The 27,118-nt window shown below is 40.5% G+C and overlaps 1 protein-coding gene across 5 annotated transcripts in view; it reads left to right on the plus strand.

Moving 5' to 3' along the window:
• LOC124144629 (centriolin-like) overlaps positions 1–13,512 on the plus strand; it is a 120,618-nt gene extending 107,106 nt beyond the window's left edge. Inside the window, exons 46-53 of one of the 5 annotated variants that reach the window (XM_048389941.1) lie at positions 1,569–1,652; positions 2,999–3,139; positions 3,779–3,913; positions 5,324–5,437; positions 7,255–7,380; positions 9,252–9,458; positions 9,669–9,777; positions 10,869–13,512. In XM_048389941.1, the coding sequence (XP_048245898.1) occupies positions 1,569–1,652; positions 2,999–3,139; positions 3,779–3,913; positions 5,324–5,437; positions 7,255–7,380; positions 9,252–9,458; positions 9,669–9,777; positions 10,869–10,876 (924 nt within the window). In that variant the 3' untranslated portion in view covers positions 10,877–13,512. The remainder of the gene's footprint in view (positions 1–1,568; positions 1,653–2,998; positions 3,140–3,778; positions 3,914–5,323; positions 5,438–7,254; positions 7,381–9,251; positions 9,459–9,668; positions 9,778–10,868) is intronic. The other 4 variants (XM_048389942.1, XM_048389944.1, XM_048389945.1 and 1 more) reach the window with 4 other exon arrangements.
• Positions 13,513–27,118: the final 13,606 nt, after the last annotated feature.

Below are 27,118 nucleotides of genomic sequence, written 5' to 3' on the forward strand. Positions count from 1 at the left end.
ATTCCATGTGCATTTTGACCTATTGACAAAGGCCCCGTGAACATCTGAGAATAGGTCTTCAGCAACCCATGCTTGCCATAAAGAGCGACTATGCTTGTCGTAAGAGGCGACTAACAGAATTTGGGTGGTCAGGCTGGCTGACTTGGTTGATCCATGTCATCATATCCTAATTGCGTAGATCGATGCTCATGATGTCAATCACTGGATTGTCTGGTCAAGACTTGATTATTTACAGACCGCTGTCATATAGCTGGAATATTGCTGAGTGCGGCGTTAAACAACAAACAAAAAGAACCCCCAAAAACAACATATTGACAAAGGAAATCAAATGAAACAGAAGTAATTTCTCTGACCTAAGGAATGATTGAGTGTTCCTGTATATGTCTGCTAAATCTATCACGTGTGTTATGAGAATAATTGTGTGTCAACTAAAAGATGTTTGTGAACAGGTGCATACCAAGGACTCTGTTAGGTATTGATTGTATTGTACAGGCAGGGACAGACACAGTCTCTTGTCCGTGGAAATCTAGAGGTACTGGGTGCCATTGTGCAAAACAACCTTAGCCCTATGACTGTCGTAAGTCTATGTTGAGGTATGGGAGTTACGATCACCTTAGCGCTAAGATCGCTCTGTACAACGACCCCCTGGTTGATTTCTACCACAGTACCAGTCCTATCTACTTAACATAATCCACTAGTCCAAAATGAACTGAAGACTTGTTGGATTTGACCAACAGTGTCTACCTCTGGTGGGTCACAATGGGGTTGCTGATTGGTGAAGGCATTTTCTTGTCATACATAAATTCTGAGTTTAGCTCCCTGTGTTTATTGCTTGTGAAGCCTGTGTGGGTGTTGTGGTGTTGATGCAGAAGTACTAAGGTCCACATCACACCTTCCTCATTCCCTTGTGTTCCCGTGAAGATCCGGGTTAGAATAGGTCTTCAACAACCCATGCTTGCCATAAAAGGCGACTATGACTGTCGTAAGAGGCAACTAACAGGATCAGGTAGTCAGGCTCGCTGACCTTGTTGATGCATGTCATCTTATCCCAATTGTGTGGATCGATGCCCATGATGTCAATCACTGGATTGTCTGGTCCAGACTCGAATATTTTCACCATGTTAGACATTGAGCTGTGTGGCCAAAGTGCCATGGATGTAGGACCTGGTCACCAAGTTAGACATTGAGGTGTGTGGCTAAAGTGCCATGGATGTAGGATCTGTTCTCCATATTAGACATTGAGCTGTGTGGCTAAAGTGCCATGGATGTAGGACCTGGTCACCATGTCAGACATTGAGCTATGTGGCTAAAGTGCCATGGATGTAGGACCTTGTCACCATGTTAGACATTGAGCTGTGTGGCTAAAGTGCCTTGGATGTAGGACCTGGTCACCATGTTAGACATTGAGCTGTGTGGCTAAAGTGCCTTGGATGTAGGACCAGTTCTCCATGTTAGACATTGAGCTGTGTGGCTAAAGTGCCATGGATGTAGGACCTGTTCACTATGTTAGACATTGAGCTGTGTGGCTAAAGTGACTAAAGTGACTAAAGTGCCGTGGATGTCCCCAGGAACAGGAACGCCTGAACACCGAGAGAGCAGAGCTCCAGAACACACTGCGAGACGTGCAGGAACATCTAGAGACGACAAAACAGGTACCAGAGCTTACTGATTGTGTAGCAATCACTTGTAGATGGAGTAGAACTTTTAGGTGATACTTTACTCTAGAAAGGGGTCAGAGAGACAGAGATCCTTTACTCCACATTAACTCCACAGATCCTTTGCTGTAAATTTGGTAGAGACAGATGCTTCACAGTAGATTGGGTAGAGACAGACATCCTTTACTGTAGATTTGGTTGAGACAGAAATCCTTTACTGTAGATTGGGTAGAGACAAATCCTTTACTGTAAATGGGGTAAAGACAGAAATCTTTTACTGTAGATTGGTTAGAGACAGAAATCCTTTACTGTGCATTTGGTAGAGCTACAGACATCCTTTACTGTAGATTAGGTAGAGACAGATCCTTCACTGTAGATTGGGTAGAGACAGAAATCTTTTACTGTAGATTGGGTAGAGACAGAAATCTTTTACTGTAGATTGGGTAGAGACAGATGGTTTACTGTTGAATTGTCCCTGATGCACTTAAAAGATTATCAACTTATGCCAAGTACAACTTGTCCTTATTGACACTGAGTAGGCAGCAGGGTCTGACACCAGAAACTAATGAGACATTGAGTAGGCAGCAGAGTATGACACCAGAAACTAATGAGACATTGAGTAGGCAGCAGAGTATGACACCAGAAACTAATGAGACATTCAGCAGGCAGCAGGGTCTGACACCAGAAACTAATGAGACATTGAGTAGGCAGCAGGGTCTGACACCAGAAACTAATGAGACATTGAGTAGGCAGCAGGGTCTGACACCAGAAACGAATGAGACATTGAGTAGGCAGCAGAATGTGACACCAGGAACTAATGAGACATTGAGTAGGCAGCAGGGTCTGACACCAGAAACTAATGAGACATTGAGTAGGCAGCAGAATGTGACACCAGAAACTAATGAGACATTGAGTAGGCAGCAGAGTCTGACACCAGAAACTAATGAGACATTGAGTAGGCAGCAGGGTCTGACACCAGAAACTAATGAGACATTGAGTAGGCAGCAGAGTCTGACACCAGAAACTAATGAGACATTGAGCAGGCAGCAGAGTCTGACACCAGAAACTAATGAGACATTGAGTAGGCAGCAGAATGTGACACCAGAAACTAATGAGACATTGAGTAGGCAGCAGGGTCTGACACCAGAAACTAATGAGACATTGAGTAGGCAGCAGAGTCTGACACCAGAAACGAATGAGACATTCAGCAGGCAGCAGAGTCTGACACCAGAAAATAATGAGACATTGAGTAGGCAGCAGAATGTGACACCAGAAACTAATGAGACATTGAGTAGGCAGCAGAGTCTGACACCTGAAAATAATGAGACATTTCTTTTGGTCAGGAGATGGCCTTGATGCAGTCTAGGTCAACAGGTCAAGTTTCGGAGCTCCAGGATATTGCGGAGGAACATTATAACCGAGCCAATCGGTTGAATGATGACCTCTCCAGGTTAAAGAGAGAGGTCCTTAGTACTAAGAAGCAGGTTAGAAATATGCTTCATGTTTCTGTGTTGAGTGGATCTATAAAATGGCCGCTGGCTCTAGTTTACGCCTCAAGCCTTTTGTTTCAATTCTGTCACAACCACATTGATGCTTGTGTAAGCCACGTAGGATAGTTTAGTTACAGTAATGCTTATGTAATTCCTGTAGGATAGTGTATTTAATTACAGTAATGCTTGTGTGAGCCATGTAGGATAGTGTATGTAGTAACAGTCATGCTTGTGTAAGCCATGTAGGATAGTTTAGTTACAGTAATGCTTATGTAATTCCTGTAGGATAGTGTATTTAATTACAGTAATGCTTGTGTGAGCCATGTAGGATAGTGTATGTAATTAAAGTAATGGTTTGTAGAGTTGTGTCCCTTGGACACGCCAGAAACCTATGATTGTGGGTTTGAATACCGGTTCACCCCAATTATGTTTCTAGGTTTGTCAGCACCATACCCGTGCTTGTGGGTTTCACCGAAGTAGACCCTGCATCACTTCGGGCTTTCCTCCCACATTAAGCTGACACGCCGTGATATAACTGGAATATTGTTAAAAGCAGTGTTAAACCCAACTCACTCACTCACTTGGCACTAGGAATCCATCCTCCCTGGTGATGTGTGGCCTGGTTACTTTCAGCTGTTGTCTCAGGACATGTTAAACATAAGGCTGGTTACACTAGAGGAGGCGCTTAGAACACGCGAGCAGACCCAGTCACTCCCACACCCTGAGAGTAATACACCATCAGACTCACACGATTCCGACCAATCAGATGTGAGTACACACCAAGCATGTGTATATCACTCATATCACGTGTACCCACCTCACAGTTGTATCTTATTACACGTACTCACTGCACAGTTGTATCATATCACGTCTACTCACCTCATGTATCTTATCACGTGTACTCACCTCACAGTTGTACCATATCATGTGTACTCACCTCACAGTTGTATCATATCATGTGTACTCACCTCACAGTTGTATCATATCATGTGTACTCACCGCACAGTTGTATCATATCATGTGTACTCACCTCACAGTTGTATCGTATCATGTGTACTCACCTCACAGTTGTACCATATCATGTGTACTCACCGCACAGTTGTATCATATCATGTGTACTCACCTCACAGTTGTATCATATCATGTGTACTCACCGCACAGTTGTATCATATCATGTGTACTCACCGCACAGTTGTATCATATCACGCGTACTCACCGCACAGTTGTATCATGAGTACCCCCTCAGCAGTATTTTACTCCTCAAATACTCTACTTTTGCAGGACTTTCTATCATATGTTAATTTACAGACTTCTAGCAGACAGTATTTGTAACCTTCATTTTTTATGCAAATACATACAGGCTATGAAGAATTCTGGATTTTTACTCCCAATTTTATTTAAGAACCTTGAGAAGGGACTTACCCTTTCATTTCACAAGGGAGATAATTTATGACATGATTTTATGAATTGTTGAAGCACATTTATCTTATCAATACCCGAACTAGTGGACAAGTCACCCATCTTATCAATGCCAGAACGAGTGGACAAGTGACCCATCTTATCAATGCCAGAACTAGGCAGATATCAGATATATCAATGCATTTAAATATACACTTAAAATATTATGAGAATCATTTTTGTTTATCATAGGAAGGTAAAAACGTATCCTTATTGAAAGTGGATAATGTTCATAAACAACTGTTTTGGAATTGCCTGATTTGTTTGTTGTTTAACGCCGTACTCAGCAATATTCCAGCTATATGATGGCGGTCTGTAAATAATGGAGTCAATCCAGTGATTGACATCATGAGCATCGTTCCATGCAATTAGGATACGATGCCTTGCCTCAACCAAGTCAAAAAGCCTGATCACCTGATCCGTTAGTCGTCTCTTAAGACCAGCATAGTCGCCTTTTACGGCAAGCATGGGTTGCTTGGAATTGCCTGAGAACGAGACGGTCTTAGCTCACAGAATCCAGCTGTATTGTTGGAAAATGTCACCCCATTACTTAATATACTGACAGATAGATGATCCCAACTTCCGAGGGATAGAGTTTTTTTTTTATCATCAAGATGAAAATGATGCAGCAATCTACATGACCCCTCTTCTTTCAATGTCGTATCTCTTAACATGCTTCACCACTCCAAACTGTTTGCCTGACATATTGCCTGCTTCCAGGACCCAACTCCCGATCCTGGCCCCGCCCCTGCCACGCCCAGCTTGCACCCTCTGGAGGTCCAGTCTCGCCTGCAGGCACACATGCTGGACATTAGACACATGCTTGAGACTGAGGTGCAGGACAGTGTTTTTGTTTGTTTGTTTATTTGTTGTTTAACGCCACACTCAGCAATATTCCAGCTATATGACGGTGGTCTGTAAATAATCGAGTCTGGACCAGACAATCCAGTGTTTGACATCATGAGCATCAATCCACGCAATTGGGATACGATGACATGGATCAACCAAGTCAGCGAGCCTCACTCATCCCGTTATTCGCCCCTTACGACAGGCATAGTTGCCTTTTATGGCAAGCATGGGTTGCTGAAGACCTATTCTACCCCAGATCGGGTCTGAAGGACAGTGGACATGCTTCCATCTACTAACACAAACTGACAGTTGCGTTGCCAGTCAGCTTTTGTGTATCGCGCTGTTGTTAACCACAGTGATTCAGTCTCTCTTGATTCAGTGAGACCTTATTACAGACCTGTCTCCCCCCAGAAACTGAAGTCTCACTTTGGCCTCTTTTACTGTTATTTGGTTTGCAGTTCCTCTGACCAGAATTCTTAGAAAATGGGGAAAAAATAAAAATGAATATTGTCATATTTTATGAATGACTTTGTCACCGCTTTTCTGACCTCTTTGCTTTGCTTTGCTTTGCTTTGCTTTGCTTTGCTTTGCTTTGCTTTTGCTTTGAAATCAGCCTGAATGAAAGAATGTTGATTAAGCATTTTCATGAGTTACATGTTAAGATGCTATTCCTTGTATCAAAGATCCTTGAATGGCGTAGTGATTAATGATCCTGTTCACAGAACACCGTGACCTGTGAGCCTTCAAGTTATAAGAACTCTGTCACCCAAACAGCCATGTTGAACAAGAAATGAGCTTTGGTAGTTTTCATCGAGGAATGGTTTTCTGCACTCTGGATGGCTAATTATACTGATTCTCACACTGTTTGTGAAAAACCCCTAATTGGACTGTACACTTGAACATTAATCAAGCACAGCCTGATTCAAAATTCAATTCTGAAAAATAATGACAAATCCTGTGAACCCACTTGAGCTAGTTTGGGATTACCTTGGCAGCTACGTGAGAGCTAGAGATCGTCCAGGTCAAAACCCAAACGGACTGACCCAGGCACTGCACCAGGGTTGGCAGGGGATCCTAATGTTAAAAACAAGACGTCTGATTGGCAGCGTGAGGAGACGCAGTTGCATAACGCATCACAATTCGCTGTGCTGCGTTGCATCTCTGATCATGGGTTCAGTAAAATACTATAGTTTTAAAACATAATGAAAAGTCAAAATTTGGGCTGCAATGAATACACTATGAGGCAAATACGATTCGTATCACGAATATAGGGTAACGACTACGAATACAACGAATACAATAATAAGTCAGCAGTATGTATTATTTGTTGTATTCAGTGAAACATTAACAACATAAATTATTTGACATGGTTTGTTAATTAATAATATCTTATACATTTATATACTGCACTTGTCCAGGTACTAGTATCTGCTCAAATGCGACAATGACCAGTGACCGCAATACTGTCAAATTAAATAGTATAGAGTGTTGTATTTTGAAGAAATCTATGCATATAATATATTCTTATGGATATTTTTATGTAAATGCACATGCTTGCATATTCATAATTATTTGAATTTAGTGGCCACGAATAACGAATTCAATTCATGAATGGATACGGTTCAATTCACCGAAGTGCATCGTAACAGCCCTAGTTAAAATGTGATTTTTCCCCCATAGGGTCCCTTATGTCATGGATGGTCCCGTTTATTGATGAAGTAAGACTGCTGCTCTTTGAACCAGCAGACTGGGGATATCCGCTGCCAGGTCTTCCAATTCTTTATTTCATAATTTTTTTGCAGACGGACAACCGCACAGACAATAAGGAGAACCGATTGTCTCGGCGTGATGTGTCGATATCGTTCCGAGAGGAGTGGAGGAAGGAGGCCCTGAAAGACAAGCTCCTGGAAGAACAAGACTATCTCAGAGTGAGTACAGTTATGCTTGTGGTCTGCAAGTTCTCGTAGATCTATAAGAATTACTGTTATCATGTATTAACAATGAGCGAGCTAGTTGTCACTTAAAAGTAATGTTTCTATGATATAACTTTAAGTTTAGCAATATTCCAGCAATATCACGGCGGGGGAGACCAGAAATGGGCTTCACACATTGTACCCATGTCGGGAATCGAAATCCGGGTCTTCGGCGTGACAACTGAACACTTTAACCACTAGGCTACCCGACCGCCCCCTTCAATATACTTTTAGAGTGGCAAATGAATTTCATACCAAGCGTCGATAGGTTGTTATTTTTGCTGTCTAAAGTGTGCAGTGGGGCTGTCTTATTGTTGATAGTCATTTTGGAGACATAAATGCGAACTATAATTAATGGGAGCATTTCAAGATTTACAGTAAGTATACGAAGTAAACCCTGGTCCCGAATATTATCTGGCATCTTCCCGAGGCAAGAGCGTTCCCTTGCCTTTTTATCAAAGTCTTGTTTCCACCCTTGCCACATCAAGCCCAATTTCCTGTGATAAATATGAGAACTTTTCACAAAATCAACATCCACGACTGATACACCTTTGTATGAAAGTGATTTACCGCTGTCTGTCTTTGATGATTCAAATATGTCTCTTTCATCTTTTACCCCCCCACCCAAGGATTGCCTTTATTGTTGTGTCAGTGATGAAATAGCAAATGTTTTCATTATCTGATCGACTAGGTAGTCGCCATCTTTGTGAAGCTATACGAGATAACAGCGATCTGATTGGATATATCGTTTTCATTACTTGGGGCACATGAGAAAGTGGCCTTGATGGGACAAGGGTAGCAACTAGGCATTCATATAGGCTAGTGGACACGCTTGCCTCGGGGCGATTGTAGAAACTAGGTCCTGATATAGGCTAGTGGACACCCTTGCCTCGTGGAGATGGTAGAAACTAGGCTTTGATATAGGCTAGTGGACACGCTTGCCTCGGGGAGATGGTAGAAACTAGGCTTTGATATTGGCTAGTGGACACGCTTGTCTCGGGGAGAAGGTAGAAACTAGGTCCTGATATAGGCTTGTGGACACGCTTGCCACGGGGAGATGGTAGAAACTAGGTCCTGATATAGGCTATTGGACACGCTTGCCTCGGGGAGATGGTAGAAACTAGGTCCTGATATAGGCTATTGGACACGCTTGCCTCGGGGAGATGGTAGAACCTAGGTTCTGATATAGGCTAGTGGACACGCTTGCCACGGGGAGATGGTAGAAACTAGGTCCTGACATAGGCTAGTGGACACACTTGCCTCGGGAAGATGGTAGAAACTAGGCTTTGATATAGGCTAGTGGACACGATTACCTCGGGTAGATGGTAGAAACTAGGTCCTGATATAGGCTAGTGGACACGCTTGCCTCGGGGAGATGTAGAAACTAGGCTTTGATACAGGCTAGTGGACACGCTTGCCTCGGGGAGATGGTAGAAACTAGGTTCTGATATAGGCTAGTGGACACGATTACCTCGGGGAGATGTAGAAACTAGGCTTTGATATAGGCTAGTGGACACGATTACCTCGGGACGATGGTAGAAACTAGGTCCTGATATAAGCTAGTGGACACACTTGCCTCGGGGAGATGGTAGAAACTAGGCTTTGAAATAGGCTAGTGGACACACTTGCCTCGGGGAGATGGTAGAAACTAGGCTTTGAAATAGGCTAGTGGACACGCTTGTCTCGGACAGATGGTAGAAACTAGGTTCTGATATAGGCTAGTGGACACGCTTGCCTCGAGACGATGATTATGTGGTGGCCCCGAAGTTTTTTCACCTGTTTGAAGTTTGGCCTCCTCACATGTATATGGTCTGCTGCCCTTCCAGCATCAGCTGAGACAACAGATGCTCCGGCACGCGGAGTCGATGGAGTCAACGCGACTGCAGTCCGAGGGCACCATTGAAAGTCTCAAACGCAAGCTCAACACACTACAGGAAGTGCTTTTCAACAACAACAACCATCTCTCATCAGATATTCACGCAATACATGAGTTGACAAGGTCAAGGTCAAACTCACCACCAAGGTCACCTTATGTAAGTTCTTATGTGGCTGTGGTTGCATTTTGCAGCTTTGTTTAAATCATCGTAAATAATCTTCCAAAACTTTCTGCATAAGTTTGCATTAAGGGTTCAAAACCCTTCAGAAGACTAGTGATTCATTTAGACAGGAATTGTCATCATCTCAAATCTTTTGTGAAGAACATGCATTGTTCTTGTTACTCAAAACTGAATTCTGCTTTCCAGTCTCGGAATAACTCTCAAAGTCCAAGAAGTCGGTTTAGCTATCTGGCAAATCGAAGGTCAAGGTCAAGGTCATCTGAAAGACTTAGTCCACTGATACCCGAAAGAGATTGTAAGTATGATGAATTAATAATGTATGTAATAAACAAATTCTCTGATCATAGCAGACAAAATTTAACATGTTTTGGAAAATTCAATTCATAATCTGGATACTTTAATGAAATTTGGGGTAATTCCTTTGCACATTTCTGACCGTATGAATTGCAACGAAAGAATAGAAAATGTTTAGGTTGGGTATCTTTTCTTCACTGTCAACAGTTTGTCTAAAACTAGTGAAAGATCAACGCCTCGTTTTGAAGGTGTATCAGTACACCTCTTGGCAATAGATATTTTGATCAAAATGATATTAATCTTGTTTCAATGTGTCCACTTTTGTATTTGTTTTCAATTTATTATATAATAAACTTCTTAATTTTATTAAATGTTAGGTCATTAAAAAATAAACCCTGCAGGATTCATCCTCAGACATTTTGCTCTGTTCTTTTTCATGCGTCTAACCTTGAGAGGCATTAATGTCAGACCAACATTTGCTTCAAACCCTGGTTTCTAATGACTCCAAAGTTAAATCAAACCAAGTTAGAAATCTTTTATAAGTGTCCTTTTGGGAGATTTATATCGCTTGTCAATGTTTGCCATTTGCAATTGCAATTTATATCAATATGAAAATTATATTTATGAAAATAATGATAAATTTGAAAATGAATTGATGGTTATGAAAATAATGTTATAATTATGAAAATAGTGTGATAATTATGAAAATGAATTAAGTTTAAAATGGGATAATTATGAAAATATGGTAATAACTATGAAAATATAGTGATGATTATGAAAATATAGTTATAATTATGAAAATGTTGGGATACACATGTAGTTTAGAAAAGGAATTGATAATAATAAAAACAAACTTTTTTTCAACGGTCTGAAGCAAAATTATTTTTTTAAGAATTTTTGGCGAAATGTAATTCTTTTTCAATAAATCCTAGCCCCTACCCAGAATATCCCCTATGGCTGTTTCTCTATGCTGGATAAGTTACTGAGATACCTTTGTAGCTGCAGTTGCCATACCTCAACATCCCTTCATCTCCTCATACTCTTAATGTTAGTACTGGGGACTGAAATGTATGGTGACTTTTCATGTTTCAGTGATGTGAAGAAATGATAAACATCTATCGTCTGTCTCCATGGTTACACAACAGGAAGTCACATGACAATCAGGAAGTGATGGTGGCAGACTCATTGTGCCTGTCACGGCTGGTCTGCGTGTTGTTTCCATTCGCTGGTGCCTATCTAAAGCATTTGTGTTGTTGCAGGTGTGAATGGGGTGTGTGTATGGATAGTTGGAATAGGATTGTGGCTGTCATACATGGGGACATAGGGATTTGAAAAGTGTTTGAACTCATCAGCAATATACCTTGTATACTGTATTCAACCCAGTAAGTGCCTACGTAACTTCTAGACCAATCTGTAAACTCTCTTTATAAATGCCCCTGAAAATTAACATGACTGTTTATATTTTCTTATGTATATTACAGATTCTTTACAGAAAACAGTAGCACATAAGGCTACATATTGTAACAATTATCAAAATGTTCCATAGTTTGTTCAGTACTATCTCTGACAACAATGGTTTTAATAAGTGCCCCTTTGGCAATTTTATACTCAGGCAAAAGTTCTTGTGATAAACACAAAGAGGATCGGTCAAACAATTGTACTGCTGTGTATGGAATTATATAACATAGAAAGAACAGTGTCTGGGGAAATGGTAACTAACAAGTCAATATAAGGAGCACTCCTATCATATGCAAATGTGTCATGTGACCAGAGAGGGTTCAGAGGCAAGTTCATACAAAAATCCATGTCACAGTAACTTTTGCATTTGAGTATATAAGCATCTTGTGTGCTCATGCCGAAATTGTTGATGATGATGATGATGATGATGATGATGCTCTTGTGTGCTCATGCTGAAAATGGTAATTTTGATGATGATGATGATGATGATTTGAAAAAATTATATTTGAACATTAAGATGCACTATATTGGCTAATGAGGGATGAGTGTCTGGGACAGTGTTTTGCTGGTCGAGTGTATGCGAGGTATCTCTACATGCAGTATTATAAGTTATTTTAATGTGTGTGTGTGAATGTTCATTCCTCTGTGTCTGCAGACACATCACAAACATGGTTTGTACAAGCTAGCTGTGATATTACTGTCTATATTTTTACCTATTTACCCATCCTTGATGTACTTCTAGTTCATATTACATATTGCAAAAGTGTTGTACTTTTTAACGTATAAATTGTACAGGTTTACTCTCAAGATTGTATTATATGTAAATAATTGTACATATTCTTGCTACAATGGAGGCCCTATCAGACTGTCAAATATTACGCATGGTCTGTAGAAAGCTTTTAAAGTGGAAAATATGTGGACTTGTCGATTGCTGACATTATACAATGTATTTTTAGTTGAAAATTTGTTGAATTACTTGTAACTGTTATAGCTGGATTTGATTTTTATTGCAATATCGAAGTCTGTGGGAAAAGACAGTAACAAAATGGAATATATATTTTCATAATTCATGTTACGATGGTTATCATAATTCATAATTACCTCTTTTGTAAAGCTTTAGCTTTAGGTGATACGAGTAAACATTAAAGTACCTCTGGAAAAATGATTTCCCAATTTGCCTGCTAAGGGCTTTTCTTTGAACCCCTATCAACACCTTTGAGTAATTAACCTACTTAGTATGGACAAGTTTAATATTGTTAGGTTAGTTTTACCATGCTGGCATAAACTAGAGATTTCTGTGGAGAATTACGTTTTGCGGACTGGTGTACGGCCGATGTATATCTGTCTCAGAGTTAAATTACTACAAACAGAAATGTAATTGTGTTTGTTGCACTTTGTATAGAATAACATAAAGATATATGAATGATTGTATCTGTATATCATGTATATATATCGTGAGTGTTGTGATATATTTTTACATTCCATATACATGTGTTCGCCATATTAGACTAAAAAGAAATAATAGTCTTGGTTCTCGTAATAAAATCATCATAAAGTCTGCAACACGTTTTGTCTTTATTTCCATTTTAATTTTTTTTTTTAAAATTCTAAATATCCACGTCTCAAACACACCACCCCGGCAGTGAAATGCTACAGTACTTAGAACAACATGATTTCCCTAAAATTATTGTAAACAAAATTTGGTCACATACTATCTTGAACAACAACCAAAAATGCCAACGCCCGCCGCACAGTAATTTTAAAAAGCCACTGCCTGAGAACCAATTCTATTATTTTTTACTCTGCTCCAAGTTCCCACACCCAAATTTCTAAGACCGAAGATTACATAACAGTTTGTACATTCCTCTGTATATTACAGATTGTTTTACTCGAGACTTTTATTGAAAAAGTTTTAGTTTATCGCCATTTGAAGTAAGTTTGTTCTCTACCGCTCAATCTCTGAAAATATATTTAACTAATGTTGTTATTGGGTTTAATAAGCACCCCATTTGTCAATTTTCCGGGTTGTGCTGATAACAATGAAAGCTGTGAGATGTTCTATATTTCAGTGGGCTCTTCTAGCTATATATGTTGTATTTTAGTATTATACATTGTAGGGGTGTCACGATAAATCGAAATTTCAATATATTGCTATTGGTAAGCACTTAAAGTCAATAAATCGATTGTTAAATCAGTTTCCGATTAATAGTATCGATTTTAGTCAGGAATATCGATAGTTTCGATTGTATTTACCATATCAATAAATACATGCAATGCTTGTCAAACTTGTTTTTCTTTTTATCATGAGTGGTAGTAATTCACACAGGCATGGTAAAGTGGAAGTTTCTTAAATTGTTAGGGTAAAGACAAAACAAATGAGTCATATCTCAAACTTTACTTTTTATTTGTTGTTATGGTTATCACATTCAAAGGAAACTTCAGTTCCAAGGTTTAATTCAACTCTAAAATCCATCTAAAATGATACACTGAAAACTATCGATATTTATCGCAATACTTGCTTGCAATAACAATAGTTATCACAATAGTTTCTTTCAATATCAATAGTTATCACAATAGTTTCTTTCAATATCAATAGTTATCGCAATAGTGATTTCCAGACCAATAGTCACCCCTAATACATAGACATGATATATTAGACACCTTTAACAACTTGGTGATTTAGCAGATACGTTTTAACCAATGCATCTTTTTTATATATGTTGCGTTAGTTATGAGCGAGATTATCTCACTTTTAGCACTATTCTGGCAGATATTAATGGGTCATGGCAGTATTTTCTTATTGATCGGGAGTTGAATTTATCAGATGCTGATGAGAATCCAGGTGTTGAATTAGTTAAGATCTGGTGATGCGTTATTCATTCCAATATGGACATCTCTTGTTATACAAGCACTGATGTATACAGTGTTCTGAGATAGGGAGGGTGTGTTATGAGATCACAGGTTAACATGCAGGTGCTCAGGGAGGGAGGGAGTTTGAGTTTATGCCGCTTTTAGCAATATTCCAGCAATATCACGGCGGGGGACACCACAAATGGGCTTCACACGTTGTACCCATGTCGGGAATCGAACGAGCGAACGCTATAACCACCCCACAAGTGCTGAAGATAACTGCAGATACTTTGTGAAAAAATTAGTTATTGTTAGTTTTTTGATCACCAAATGATTTAGGCCTTGTTTTCGTTTTTTGCTCGTTTACAGATCGGCTGACCTTAAACATGTTAAAAACAAACACTTCACACAAGAATTAAGGATAGAATGACAAGGGTTTTTTATACTGTGATGGTAAGATCACACATTTATAACGAGAAATAACTCGTAATTTCGAGGAAACAATTGAAATAACGAGAATAAATTAAAAAATTCGAGTGTTTGAAATAAGCTTGAAATAATAAGTAAAAATTTGTAAGGACGAAATAATAATCTAAGCAATGAGAAAAACCTCGAGGCAACGAGAAAATCGAAATATCGAGAAATTAAACAAATAAAAATTTGATATAGATTTTAAATAACGAGAAAATATTCGAAGTAAAGAGACAGTACTCGAAATTTTGATAACGAGAAATTTAGCTAAAAAACAAACTAATGCTTCCCAAGTGGCATCATAGGCTTTCGTAGGTTTCAACTTCATAAATCTTCTAGTTTCAGAGGAGATGTCGACAATATAATATTCCATTATATGACGGCGATCTGTAAATAATCGAGTCTGGACCAGACAATCCAGTGATTTACATCATGAACATCGATCCACGCAATTGGGATCGATGACATGCATCAACCAAGTCAGCGAGCTTGACCACCCGATCCCGTTTGTCGCCTTTTACGACAAGCATAGTCGCCTTTTACGGCAAGCATGGGTTGCTGAAGACCTATTCTACCCCGGATCTTCATGGGTCCCTTATTAAAGGTTTATTGTGGGTTCCTTCCCAAGACGTCTCCGAACACAGCAGGATGCAATACTTACACATAGAGAGTGAGTGAGTGAGTGAGTGAGTTGGGTTTAACGCCGCTTTTAACAATATTCCAGTTATATCGCGGCGTGTCAGCTTAATGTGGGAGGAAAGCCCGAAGTGATGCAGGTCTCAGACGTTTACCACTTCGGTGAAACCCACAAGCACGGGTATGGTGCTGACAAACCTAGAAACATAATCGGAGCGAACCGGGATTCGAACCCACAATCATAGGTTTCTGGCGTGCCCAAGGGACGCAACTCAGCACAGCTACACATAGAGAACATATCCGATGAAACCGACCAGCAGGGACACAATGATCACCCCACAACACACTCCCACAATCATCGCAGCGTCTGGAAGCAAATAACAAATCAATATCACAAACTAAACTTAGGAAACTTATTAGTTATCCGTCACCAAAAGTTACTTGAAATACAATTTAACCTTGTTGAAGAAAGGACAATAACAACTTACATGCAAGCTATATATAATATGTCTCGGAAAAATATTATTAAATATTTGTTCTTTCCATTTCATTGATGTCAGGTATATTTGAAGATGGTGGTTTCACCAAAGTATTTGAGGGATTTTCCTCGCGCATCAAGTTGACACTCGATGGAACTCCAACACTGTGCGTAAAGCCAAAATCACTCACTGTATCATAGAATGGATATTGCTTAAACACAATACTAATTTTGTATTGCTCAAATCGCACGAGTAAAAAAAGGGTCTATGTGATTGTTAGTGTGTGGCACAATAAGTCGAACACACAACTCCATGGCCATTACAGAAACGCAACGATACATAACTCAGATTTTGTAGGTTTGCATATTATGGACTTGATACAAAATAGCAACACCTTATCGAAGTGGAGAGGAGACAGGCAAATGGTTGAATTTCGGAATTTCAGTTCAGAATGGTTATTTGCATGTCGATTGCTCCATCAGGTACCCAAGTGGTCACCCAGTCCCATGACTATAACTCGCATCAACGTGTTCCTGAAGGATTCACCTTGGCTTAACATTGTGCACAAGCACCTGCTCAATTGTAAAAGTATAAATTACAACAAATGCACTTACGCTCAAGTTGCATTTTTATAGTTAAATATAATACTTGTACATTCACAGAAGAACTACTTATACAAGTCACTCACTGACTGACGGACTTTGAAGTGGAGTTTGACCACTAATTGTTGGTATCGCCCCTGAAAACATGAGGAAATATTTAATAAGTTGAAACCATGACTGCCATTACAAATGTAACATTGAAGACAAAATGTTCCTTTAATTCCCTTTTCCAGTAAAACATCAGCGAATTTGGGATGAATCATAAAAGAAAACAAGTGCCAGATGTGTTATCAATCTTTGATTATTCATTGTAGTAGGAATATATCTAGTATGTACAAACACCTTCGGATATACATGTACATGGCTATGTAAATATACATGCATGGCTCAACTTTAGAGGCATTGAAATAAGGGCTTACTTACGTGGATGATCTGGAGATTTAAAACTGAAGCCTCCATTGTCGATGCGATAATTACTGTATCCCAGGACACTGAAGGAGGTATTTGAGCGGATAAACGTTGAGGAACCAACTGTACATGTCCCTACTTTATATCTTGTCCCAGGGATTGGTGTCCAGTCCACGTCAATATTGTTCACTGTAGATCCGAAGCGACGTTCAACGTGCACTTTGTTATTTCCTTTATCTGTCAGTATTTGTAAAGTACCACCATAGGTTAGTGTACTTTGTTTTGTGTGGTATTTAACGGGTGGTAAGACAGTGAACAAACCTTGCTGGAAGTACCCGCTTGGCCCTGCAACAATACACAACGTTGTCATAACCGGATGTGTGGTGTTGAAGTAGAGATGCGTACGGGGTCCATATCGCTTTTTGTACACCCGTGTATCACCAACAGATACTGTAGAGCCGCCATTGAACCTGATCTGAGTGTCACTGTGGTCGGTGACGACCTGAAGATGGTAGGGAACTGTGATATCGTTCCGGACTATTATCACGAATTGCTACAACATATTCTTGTCCATGGTGGCTGTTCGGGAGAAGTTGTTCATAGGCAATCAGACGAATGTAAGGAGCAGCTGTATATATCACACTGTAGACGGCTATAGTCTCTTCAGCAGCTACAACTGTTCCGGTGAGATCAGATGAACTGTTGATTGTGAAAGTTTGGTACTCCATTAGTGTGACGCTGAGCGTGTCTCCGTGGGTGTACGTTTTGTTGTCATAGGTTACATCACCATCCAGTCTAAATGTGATGTCCACATTCGTCTTCTTGCTGTGCGTGGCAATCACCATTTATGAGATGTAGCCACCAGAAGGATGAAGAAGTCATGACGTATTTTGTCCCTAAAGCGGATATAGGGAGTGGAAAGAAACGAGTGAAGCCACTGAATCCTCTGATCTGAATCTCATTACTTTCTACATGGACAAGGATAGTTTTATTTTGAATACCATTTGTTGTGTGTACAGAATATTGGGGGTAGAAATAGTCAGTGTTGAATGGTTTGACTTGTCGAGACCAGATCTTCCCTGTGTACGGATCTTGTACCTGCCATTGTCCTCCTTCCTCTCTAACTGATGCATGTATCTCAGGGCTGTATTGAAAACTTGGGAGTGCCATCAGGTATGTTCGTCCTAAAGACACACCTACTCAAGAAAAACAGGAAGTGTAGTCAATTATCACTTCTAATGTAAACTGTGGTAGAATAGCTTTTCATCTGCATTTGGTTTTATTTTAGTACCCTTGGTACTATCTTTCTTTGATTCGCATCCAATCATCACAAAATGTGACATACAAAAGTGCACACTTGTTATTAGGATTAAAGTGTTTCATTGAAAGCAACACGACATATTTGATTTGCTGGAGATTGCAGAGATCAGTGAAACTGTCTCATATACTGAACCGCAAAAGAAACGTCACCCCAAGTTACATTGCATAAAAAGTTGTCATTTAAATATCTGGGTAATTTTTGTCTAAGTTTGTAAAATTTAACATTACCTTGTCCGGAAAAATGAAATTTGATGATAAAAAGACTAAGCAGATGACAATTAAACCGATCGCCAAAACGCATCACTGCAACGGCCATAGTAAACCGATGCACGTGAGTTCCGTGCAAATTGAAATGCACATGTGTTACCCCATTTCTTGCCCTATAAAAATCCACCCAGATCGGATAACATTCATTCGTTATTGAATTGCTACCACATGCCAACATTGACAAGAAATCAGCGACACCAAGCCTTTGGACGATTGCAAGTTGGACAAACCGCCCGGCAAGTAGCCAATGCATTTCAAGTCCACGTAAGATGAGTGAGTGAGTTGGATTTAACGCCACTTTTAACAGTTTTCAAGTTATATCGCGGTGGGTCAACTTTATGTGGGAGGAAAGCCTGAAGTGATACAGGTCTCAGACGTTTACGACTTCGGTGAAACCCACAAGCACGGGTATGGTGCTGACAAACCTAGAAACATAATCAGGGCGAACCGGGATCCGAACCCACAATCATAGGTTTCTGATGTGCCTAAGGGACGCAACTCTGCACAGTGAAATGCGGCGCCTTAGACGACTGTGCCACACAGGCCCCCGTCCACGTAAGGACCATATACAGGCTCCAGCAAGGGTACCAGACCACCAACACTACAGATGACCGACCACGTAGTGGAAGACCAAGGGTCACGACCCGACGTCAGGGTCGTCGAATTGTGGGACAGCATCTTTAAGATCGCTTTGTTACTGCCGCGGAAACTGCTCGACAGACCATGGGGACACACCAGCGACACATTAGTGCGGATACCGTGCGTCGACGATTGACGATTGACAGGTCACACCGAGGACCCATTCTGACACCACGTCATCGCCGGGACCATCTGCAGGTTGGCAACACAGCACCAGCATTGGCGTCACCAGCAGTGGAGAAGAGTCCTCTTCTCAGACGAGAGCCGTTACTTTATCTCAACAGCAGATGGCAGAGAGAGAGAGATGCTTGTGTTGTTGAGATGGACTTGTGGGGTGGTCCAAGCATCATAGTGTGGGGTGGAATTGGTCTTGCATAGAGGGTTGGCCCTGTGGTCTTCCAGAACATCGGTCCAGGGAGAGGCAAGGGTGTCACAGCAGCTCGGTACAATGATCAAGTTTTGAGACCACACGCCATACCTCATTTAGCACGTTGCTGCAACTACGAGTTTCAGCATGATAACGCCCGGGCCCACACTGCGAGAGCAACAAGAGACTTCCTCCAGCAGAATGGCATCAGAACCATGCAGTGGCCTGCCCTCAGTCCCGATGTAAATCACATTGATCACCTGTGGGACAAGACTCAAAGACGGCTGAATGACGTCCGCACAAGTGCCTATGGCCTTCATCAACCGCCTCATCCATTCCATGTATCGACGTTGCACGGCAATCATCAATGCACATGGCGGACACATGAGATACTGACTTGTGATACCATTTTCTCAGAGACTAGTGTTGTGTTTCACTTTAAGAACATTTGACACTTTAATTTCAACCTTGATGATCCATTTTGCCAAGTTTCATCTTTTTAATATGTCTCAAAGTATGTTTACAGCGTTTGGACAAATAAGTGACGTTTCTTTGGCGGTTAGATCGATGCATAAAGGTTCAGAGTGACAAAAGCACTATCCACAAGACTATGACAAGTGGAACATGCTCCTAAAAGTCAACTTTCCCTTTATGTCAAGCGACATTCCATCAGCTTGAGGGGCATTTCGCGTCTACATTTTACAACTTTTGAGATACAACTGAGCATGCTCTTTCCTCAAAGGTTTAAAAAAGCATCATACGACGCTTGCTTGAAAGTTGACTGAACGGGGTCACAACATTCAAGGCCTCAAATGTTTCAAGAAGTTTATGGTTCAAATGTGAAAGACATTTCCAAACTTGACGTTTTAATTCCAAAATTGATGTCCAATGCAATTCACCATTTTGACTTTTACCACATGGTCCTGTTTGTTTGACAGAGGAGGAACAGATGCTTCTGTATGATTATGGGAAGGGGGTTGTCGCATTATTTTCAAGTGAATAAAAGTGTCAAACAAATAACAATAATCATAAATAATACCAGCTAAAAGAGTCAATTGTACGATTCCGTCTACATCATAAGCATATGTTTATGAATGACTACCACATAGTGATGACACCAGGTGTTCGCGAAAAGATCAGTGTACCTCCCCCTCCCCTAAACACATGCAAGTGCAAGTCAATTATTCACGTGAGAAAACACCGGAACATATTATAGTAATAGTCAAAATAAGGCATTGCATCTGGCATTTTAATGAAACTTAACACATACCTCTGAAAGATTTTGTTGCTGCTTCCTGCAGTGACAAGGTGTAGCGGTACAAGTAATAGGGAGTTGATCCAGTATTATACATCAGGACAGTAAAAGGGTGGTCAGAGGAAAAGGAGGTATAAAAACTGGAATCTGCCGATGAAACAAGTCCTATTTTGTAGCCACTGCCTGATATTTCCCCCAATTCCACTGTTCTTCTCTATAGTAGATAGGTCTATAGGCCCTATCGCCAATTCAGAAAACAAGCAAGACTGAAGACTGTAGTGAAAGTTTATATCAAAGTTCAGTTCATATTTCATAGCGTGTTGAAGTCTCACTTGTGACAGATTGACTGCAATAAATAAGAAAATATAGCATGACATAATGGTATTTTACATTGTGATACTATTACAACCTTATGTAACAAACTTCACCAATAAAGATATATTTTTACAAAGTCTACAACTTTGAAATTCTGGAGAACCGAAACATATCAGTCAAGTCATATAACCAATATTTCAATAAATAAGCATTTACTGTTAAATAATAAGTTTGAAAAGCCCTCACAAAACAACCTGTTGCAAAATCTATTTTTAACACCTCGTGCAAAGCGAGCGAGTTTTGAATGCAGCAAACAGCTTCGAAAGCCTTGTGAAAATACAGACTAAATAACGTGACTGAATACTATAGAAAGTGCTGCTTATAAGTTAATAATACTAACACAAAATGCTTCCAAGCAAAGACTGCTAATAAAGTAATTCATACCGTTTGTAGACCACCTATTCTTCCAAAAGAATAACCCACATGGCAATGATGGCAGGCAGGCCAGCGACATACTTCCAAAATAAAACCTACCAGCAGTTATCCCCCTTTGTAACCACGAAAATTGCTACCCGCTAAAAAACAAACTTGACAATAAATTACTGCTATTTGCACTAGGGTTAATCATAGCAATTCTCCGACAATCTATCGGGAACACATAAATACCAAATAATAATTTTATCATTTTGGCCGTAACACACTGGCCCCTTAATTGGGATGATTAAATCATACCTATTACAAAATATGAACACAACAGGCCAAATAATGAATCTTGGAGAAATATTTCCATATGAAATGTTCGCTCAGTCAATATTGTGTCTCATTCGAAGACACTTTGTTACCTTGGTAACCAAATGTTCACCGACAATCACAGGATTGCAACAACAGACAGCAATTGCCCTAGGAAAGTCGATTCTAAGCAAATGTCCACTTAGAGGTAAGTTTAAAAGGTCACCACAATGTCACAATGACCTATGCCTTCAATTCACAGTCTGCTTCCAACAGTAAGCACAGCTTATCAATGGGACGAACCAGTTCTGACGACTTGGTTCTCACTTTAACACTGCGAACAAAGCCTCTGTTATCTGGAAATGTCTCCACTACTTTGCCCATAGCCCACATATTTCTTGGTGAGGAATCCATAAGAAGGACAATATCCCCAACACATACATTTTTCTTTGGTACTAACCACTTTCGCCTTTCTTGTAGCAATGGCAAGTACTCCTTGACCCATCTTCCCCAAAAGATATCGGCAAGATACTGTACTTGACGCCACTTTCGTCTCGCAATATTGTCATCCTTGTGAAACATGCCCGGGGGTAAGACTTCTCCAGCTGTATGTAGTAATAGATGGCTTGGTGTAAGAGGTGTCAGGTCATTTGGATCAGACGATAACTCTGTAATTGGTCTGCCATTCAATATAGCCTCAACTTCACAAAATAAAGTTTGCAATGCTTCATCATCCAAATGGACTACTTGAGTATGTAGTAAGGAATAGAGTACCTTTCTCACTGAGCGTATCAAACGTTCCCACACACCTCCATGGTGAGATCCCAGGGGAGGATTGAACTTCCAGCTAATGTGTTTCTGCAAGAGCTCTTTGCAGATCTGTTCATGATTCCATGAATTAATTGATTCTCGAAGCTCTTTTTCACACCCTACTAAATTTGTGCCATTATCTGATCGAATAACTTTCGGCATACCTCTTCTGGCAACAAATCTCCTGATGGCGTTAATACAAGAACTTGTGTCGAGGGTACACGCTACCTCGAGGTGAATTGCCCGTATCGATAAGCAAGTAAAGAGTACTCCATATCGTTTGACAAGTGATCGACCTCGCTTGACATAGAATGGTCCAAAGAAGTCCATGCCAACCCGAGTAAAGGGTGGCTCTTCAGGAGTCAGTCGGTCGTCGGGTAGATTTGCCATCTTTTGGTTTCCTTCATGTGCTCTATACCTTCTACAAATCACACATTTGGATAACAGTCTCTTAATGATGGATCCAGCACCAGGAATCCAGTACTTCGGACGCAATGTGCTAAGCATACTATTCTTCCCAAGATGACCTACTTCCTTGTGAATATCCATAAGTAGCATGGTAGACGCGGTATCCTCTCTCGGCAACAAAATAGGGTGCTTTGCATCATAGGAAATATCTGCATGATCAAGACGACCTCCAACTCTTAGAATACCATCAATGATGATAGGGTCTAACTTGTATATAGCACTTGATCTCTTGACAGATTTACACTGCCCATGTTGTGATGATCTTAGTGCTTCTATCTCGCTTGAGAAATGCTGATGCTGTATGTAGCTGATCAATGATTTTTCAGCTTCATTAATCAATTCTGGTGTCAACATGGTCAAAGGCAAGGACTCCATCCCATTCCAAACCATTTTGTTTCCAACTGTGTTTGAACTTTTCAACCTTTTCTTTCTCACACAGTGATGGAGATAACTTCTTACAAGTAGAAGGCAAGCTGTAGCACTTTTCAGTTTGGCCCAACTTGAATAGTAGTTCAAAAGCTTTGTCATGGCATCTTGTGACTTTTTGACAATGCTAGCATGTACAGGCTTCTTTATCTTCACTTCAGCATCATCCTCACTTAAAGAAAGTGAGAACTGCCTATCTCGTGGCCAATCAGCCTCTAAATTCCACAGAAACTGTGGACCATGAATCCAGTAGTCTGCTTTAAGGAATTGTTTCATATTCAAACCTCTTGATGCTGCATCTGCTGGATTTCGTTGTGAATCAATGTACCTCCACTGTTCTTTCTTGGAACCTTCTCTGATCACTGTAATTCGATTGGCGACAAAAGTGTGGAATCGTGCTGTTTCGTTGGTTACGTAGCGTAAAACAGCCATACTGTCTGTCCAAAACCATACTCTGTCAAACGAGTAATCTATGTCGGCAAGTATCTGTGTGCTTAGACGGACCGCCACAGTTGCTGCAGTAAGTTCCAATCTTGGAATAGTCATCTTCTTCATAGGAGCGACACGTGATTTTGAAGTGATAAGTGTACAATGTGATTCATTCTTCGCATTGCAGAGCCGAAGGTACGCTACTACCCCATATCCATATTCACAGGCATCTGAGAACATATGTAACTCACACCACGTTACATCTCCGAATTCTGATGGTTTGTAACATCTTGGTATAGACATAGTTTCTACTTGTGGAAGGCAATCCAGCCACTGTATCCAACTAAGTTGACAATCTTCGGGTATTAGTTCATCCCAGCTGTTTCCTTGACAACAGAGATTCTGTTGCAGAAGTTTGGCTTTCAAAATAAATGGAGCAGCGAATCCCAGTGGATCATATACAGAACTGATGACAGATAGCAGGCCTCTTCTGGTATGTGGCTTGTCCTTGATCTGCATTTTAAATCCAAAAGTATCTGACTCAACTGACCAATACACACCCAAGGCACGTTCAGACGGGATATCTTCACATGACAAATTCAGGTTTTTGACATCCTTGGCTCGTTCATCAACAGGTACAGATTCTAACACCGCGTGATTGTTACTAATCCATTTTGTCAGTCTGAATCCTCCGAGAAGACACAAAGAGCGTGCATCATGGATAAGTGAAATGGCCTTAGCTTCATTAGCAACTGATGATAGGTAGTCATCCACATAAAAACTCTTCATAATTCTGTCTGCAAGATCTGCGTCAAACACTGTTTGATCGATAGCTGTTTGTCTAAGTGCTGCATTTGAGCAACTGGGTGAAGAGATAGCTCCAAATAAATGTACCAACATTCTGTAGACAACTGGTTCTCTAGAAATGTCTCCATTAGGCCACCAGTAAAAACGTAGACAATCACAGTCTTCCTTAGGTACCTTCACTTGATAAAAGATTGATTCTATGTCGGCCATTATAGCTATTGGTTCCTGTCGAAAACGTAGAAGAATGCCAGTCAAACTATTCATCAAGTCTGGACCACTTAGAAGCTGACCATTCAAAGACACTCCTTCATATGTAGCAGTACAGTCAAAGACGACACGTATCTTGTCAGGCTTGCGAGGGTGGTATACCCCGTGGTGTGGTATATATACCAGACTCTACCGTCCTCCCTGTCCAACTCCTCGTCAGGAACTCTCTCCGCATAACCCTTGTCAAGAATGTTTGCCATGAAATCTGTGTAGTCTTTCTTAAATTCAATGTTCTTTGTTAGTTTCCTCTTCAAAGCACCAAGTCGCTGCTGAGCTTGATTGTGGTTGTCTGGCAGTTTAACATCTTTCCTGAATGGAAGATTCAGGTAATAATGACCATCTTTTTGTTCAATAGTATCATGCATTTTCTTCATAAATCTCCTATCTTCCTGGGAGTATTCTTTCTTATCATCTGCTATACGTTCAGAGAAGTCAAAGGTCATTGATTGCCTAACCAGGTGCTCAAGTTGTTCAACTTCTTGAATGGCAAGTACTATGTTCTGTTGACAAAACAAGTTGTGTGCTGTTCCTCTGTGGACTCCATGTTGTCTGAAAATCTAACAACATTCCACACAATCCAACCTAGCATAGTCTTTGCTGCATGCAGGGTGCCACGAGGACCTGTTTTTAATTCAAATGGTGTGTAAGCATCGGGGACATTGTTTCCAATTAATAGTCCAATTCCTGCATCCAACTCTGGAAGCTCTAGGTCACTTAAGTGAGACCATTGAGAAATATCATTCTCTGTAGGTATGTGACTATTTGACACAGGCATCATAGCTTTAGTGTAGACCTTTGGCAGTCTGATCGAGTTCTCCATTTGTAAATCACAAACTTCCAGTCCATTAATAGCATAGGTCTGCATTGTATGTGGAGTTCCCATAGTTTCTATGGTGATTTTCATTCTTTTCCCTTGAACACCAAGTTCCTTTCTTAACTTCTCTGTACGGAAGGAGACGCTGCTCCCTGGGTCCAGAAATGCATAGGTTTTCACTGTCTTCAAACCATCCTTCATCTTGACAACCACGGGAATGATAGCCATAGCACAATCAATGTCACTGATCCCCCTTATCAGAACCACATGGGCAGGAACTTGCAATGGTCTTTTCACTTGTCACGGAATGGTCTGTCTTAGAGTTCTGTTCAGAGTTTCGAAAGTCTTGGTTCTCCATATGCAGTAAAGTTTGGTGCCGACCTTGACACTGATTACACCTGGCTTTGAAATAACAAGTCCTACTAAGATGACCTCTCTTAAGGCATCTGAAACAAAGACCATTTGTTTTCAGGAAAGAAATTCTTTCTGCATAAGGTTTTACTGTTAACTTCTCACACCTCACAAGACTGTGCTGTTGGGAATAACAATACAAACAGGGTTTTCGCAATGATCTGGTTTCAAAGGGGTATAAGCTAACATTCCTGCCATTCTGATTACCAGTTGTGTTTTCATCTTATGTCTGTTCCTCTGTCTCAAGTGTATTAACCTGACTAGCAGCAAAGGTATACTTAGTCTTGTTTGCAGATACTGTTTTCTTGTGCACCATCTTTCCTGTGTTCTCGTCCTTTCTTTCTTTTCCAAACATGGGATCATTCGCTTTTCTGGCCTCATTCTTCACAAAGTCCACTAGATTGTCAAAATTTACAGTTCTCTTCCGCTCTCTCAAGTTCTGTACTACACCCCTGAACTTCTCCTGATACTGAGAGGGTAGTTTTCCAACTATTCTCTTAATGTTCTCAGAAAAGTCAAGTACTCTGACATAAGGCATACTCTGCACTGCATTTTGACATTCACACAGGAAAATTGAGAAATCATCAAGAGCTTTGGCATTATCAGCTTTAATAAGTGGCCAATCTAACACTTTCTTCACAAAGGCATTCACTATGGTCTCTTCATTTCCATAGCGTTCTTCAAGTTCTTTTAATGCAGCTGGACATCCCTGCTCCGAATCTAAATAGCCATAGCCGCTGACAATCTTGTTCGCTTCCCCAGAGGTGAACTGCTCTAAATAGTTCATCTTTTCATCCTCACATTCTGAATTCATCACAATTTTAGTTCTGAATTGTCTCATGAATTTGCGGTACTCGAGTGGATTCCCGCTAAACTTTCTGATGTCAGGAACTGGTTTCCGCAATTGTCGAACCACCGACAATATAACCTCGTCAGTATGAACAGGTGGTGAGGAAGATACACTTTCTTGTTCGTCAGGCGACTGAACAAAGATACGACTACCACGACGTCTGGATGTGTTCCGTTCTGAATGTCTCCTCTCCCTATGACCTAGCTCATGCTCTTCTATGTCGTTTCTTCCATCACGACGTCTGGATGTGTTCTGACCTGTATA

Source organism: Haliotis rufescens, unplaced genomic scaffold (assembly GCF_023055435.1).
Source record: "Haliotis rufescens isolate VD_foot unplaced genomic scaffold, xgHalRufe1.0.p SCAF_8, whole genome shotgun sequence".
NCBI classification, from domain to species: Eukaryota; Metazoa; Mollusca; class Gastropoda; order Lepetellida; family Haliotidae; genus Haliotis; species Haliotis rufescens.